Raw genomic sequence first — 1,073 nt, forward strand, 5'->3', positions numbered from 1 at the left:
TGTGTGTGTGTGAGTTTGTGTGTGTGTATGTGAGTGTGTGTGTGAGTTTGTGTGAGTGTGTTTGTGTGTGTGTCAGTATATGTGAGTGTGTTTGTGTGTGAGTGCGCGTGACTGCGTGTGTGTGTGCGTGCGTGTTAGTGCGTGTGTGCGTGTGTTCATCTGCTCTAGCGTGTGTGTGTGTGTGTGTGTGTGTCTGCTGTCTCCAGCACTATCCAGGGCTCAGGCCTGCAGTCCAGACACTTCCTGTATGTCAGCGACGTCACAGACGCCTTCCTGACACTCATGGAGAAGGGCATTCTGGGAGAGATCTACAACATCGGGAGCAGCTTTGAGATTCCCATCATTCAGCTTGCCAGAGAACTAGTAAAGATGGTAGGAGTCACATGACCAGCTCAGTGTTAGATTAACCGTTCATAATCAAGAGTAATTCACAATCAACTGTTTGCTGTCGACAGAAAGTGAAGGACGTCTCCGAGGAAGTGCTGGAGGACTGGATGGAGTTTGTTGAGGACCGGTGTGTGATGAATGTGTGCTGTCATACTGTATGTTTGAGATTGATATTAATAAATTAATGTTCATAACATTTCTGCAGTCCCGTGACGGAGCTCCGGTATCCCATGATATCAGACAAACTGCACAAACTCGGCTGGAGACCCAAAGTAACCTGGAAGGAAGGAATCAGACGGACCAGTAAGAGAGTCCAGATGATTCTGTGAGTGATGATGATGATGATGATGATGAAGAAGAATATGACGTGTGTCTCTGTTGTTTGCAGTACAGTGGTATGAAGAGAATCCAAACTACTGGCCGTCGATCCGTGAGAATGGAGAGGAATCGCCAGCGTCGTGTGATCAGACGCCGTCACATGCAGTGCCTTATCACATCAGATAATGACGTTTATTAACTGATTTATACAGTATCTATGCAAGATTGTCCAGCAGCTCCTAAACAAAGTGCTACTCAGTGAAGACTGGTGATGTGAATGTGATGGAGGATTGTTAGAGACTTTATACTCTAAACATCATCATAAAATGCCACAGGATTAAAGAGGACCAAAAGTTATGATATGAAAT

At 45.4% G+C, this 1,073-nt stretch overlaps 1 protein-coding gene across 1 annotated transcript; it reads left to right on the forward strand.

Annotated features, from left to right (window-relative positions):
• Positions 1-168: 168 nt before the first annotated feature.
• On the forward strand, positions 169-1,056 carry LOC107735947 (dTDP-D-glucose 4,6-dehydratase-like; the record flags this gene model as incomplete). Its single annotated transcript, XM_016547486.1, has 4 exons — positions 169-372; positions 456-514; positions 593-690; positions 776-1,056. Coding segments are annotated over 4 exons (477 nt in total), but the record flags the coding sequence as incomplete, so codon positions are not given.
• Positions 1,057-1,073: the final 17 nt, after the last annotated feature.

The sequence above is a fragment of the Sinocyclocheilus rhinocerous genome, unplaced genomic scaffold (genome assembly GCF_001515625.1).
Source record: "Sinocyclocheilus rhinocerous isolate Xijiao unplaced genomic scaffold, SAMN03320098_v1.1 C36385505, whole genome shotgun sequence".
Taxonomy (NCBI): Eukaryota; Metazoa; Chordata; class Actinopteri; order Cypriniformes; family Cyprinidae; genus Sinocyclocheilus; species Sinocyclocheilus rhinocerous.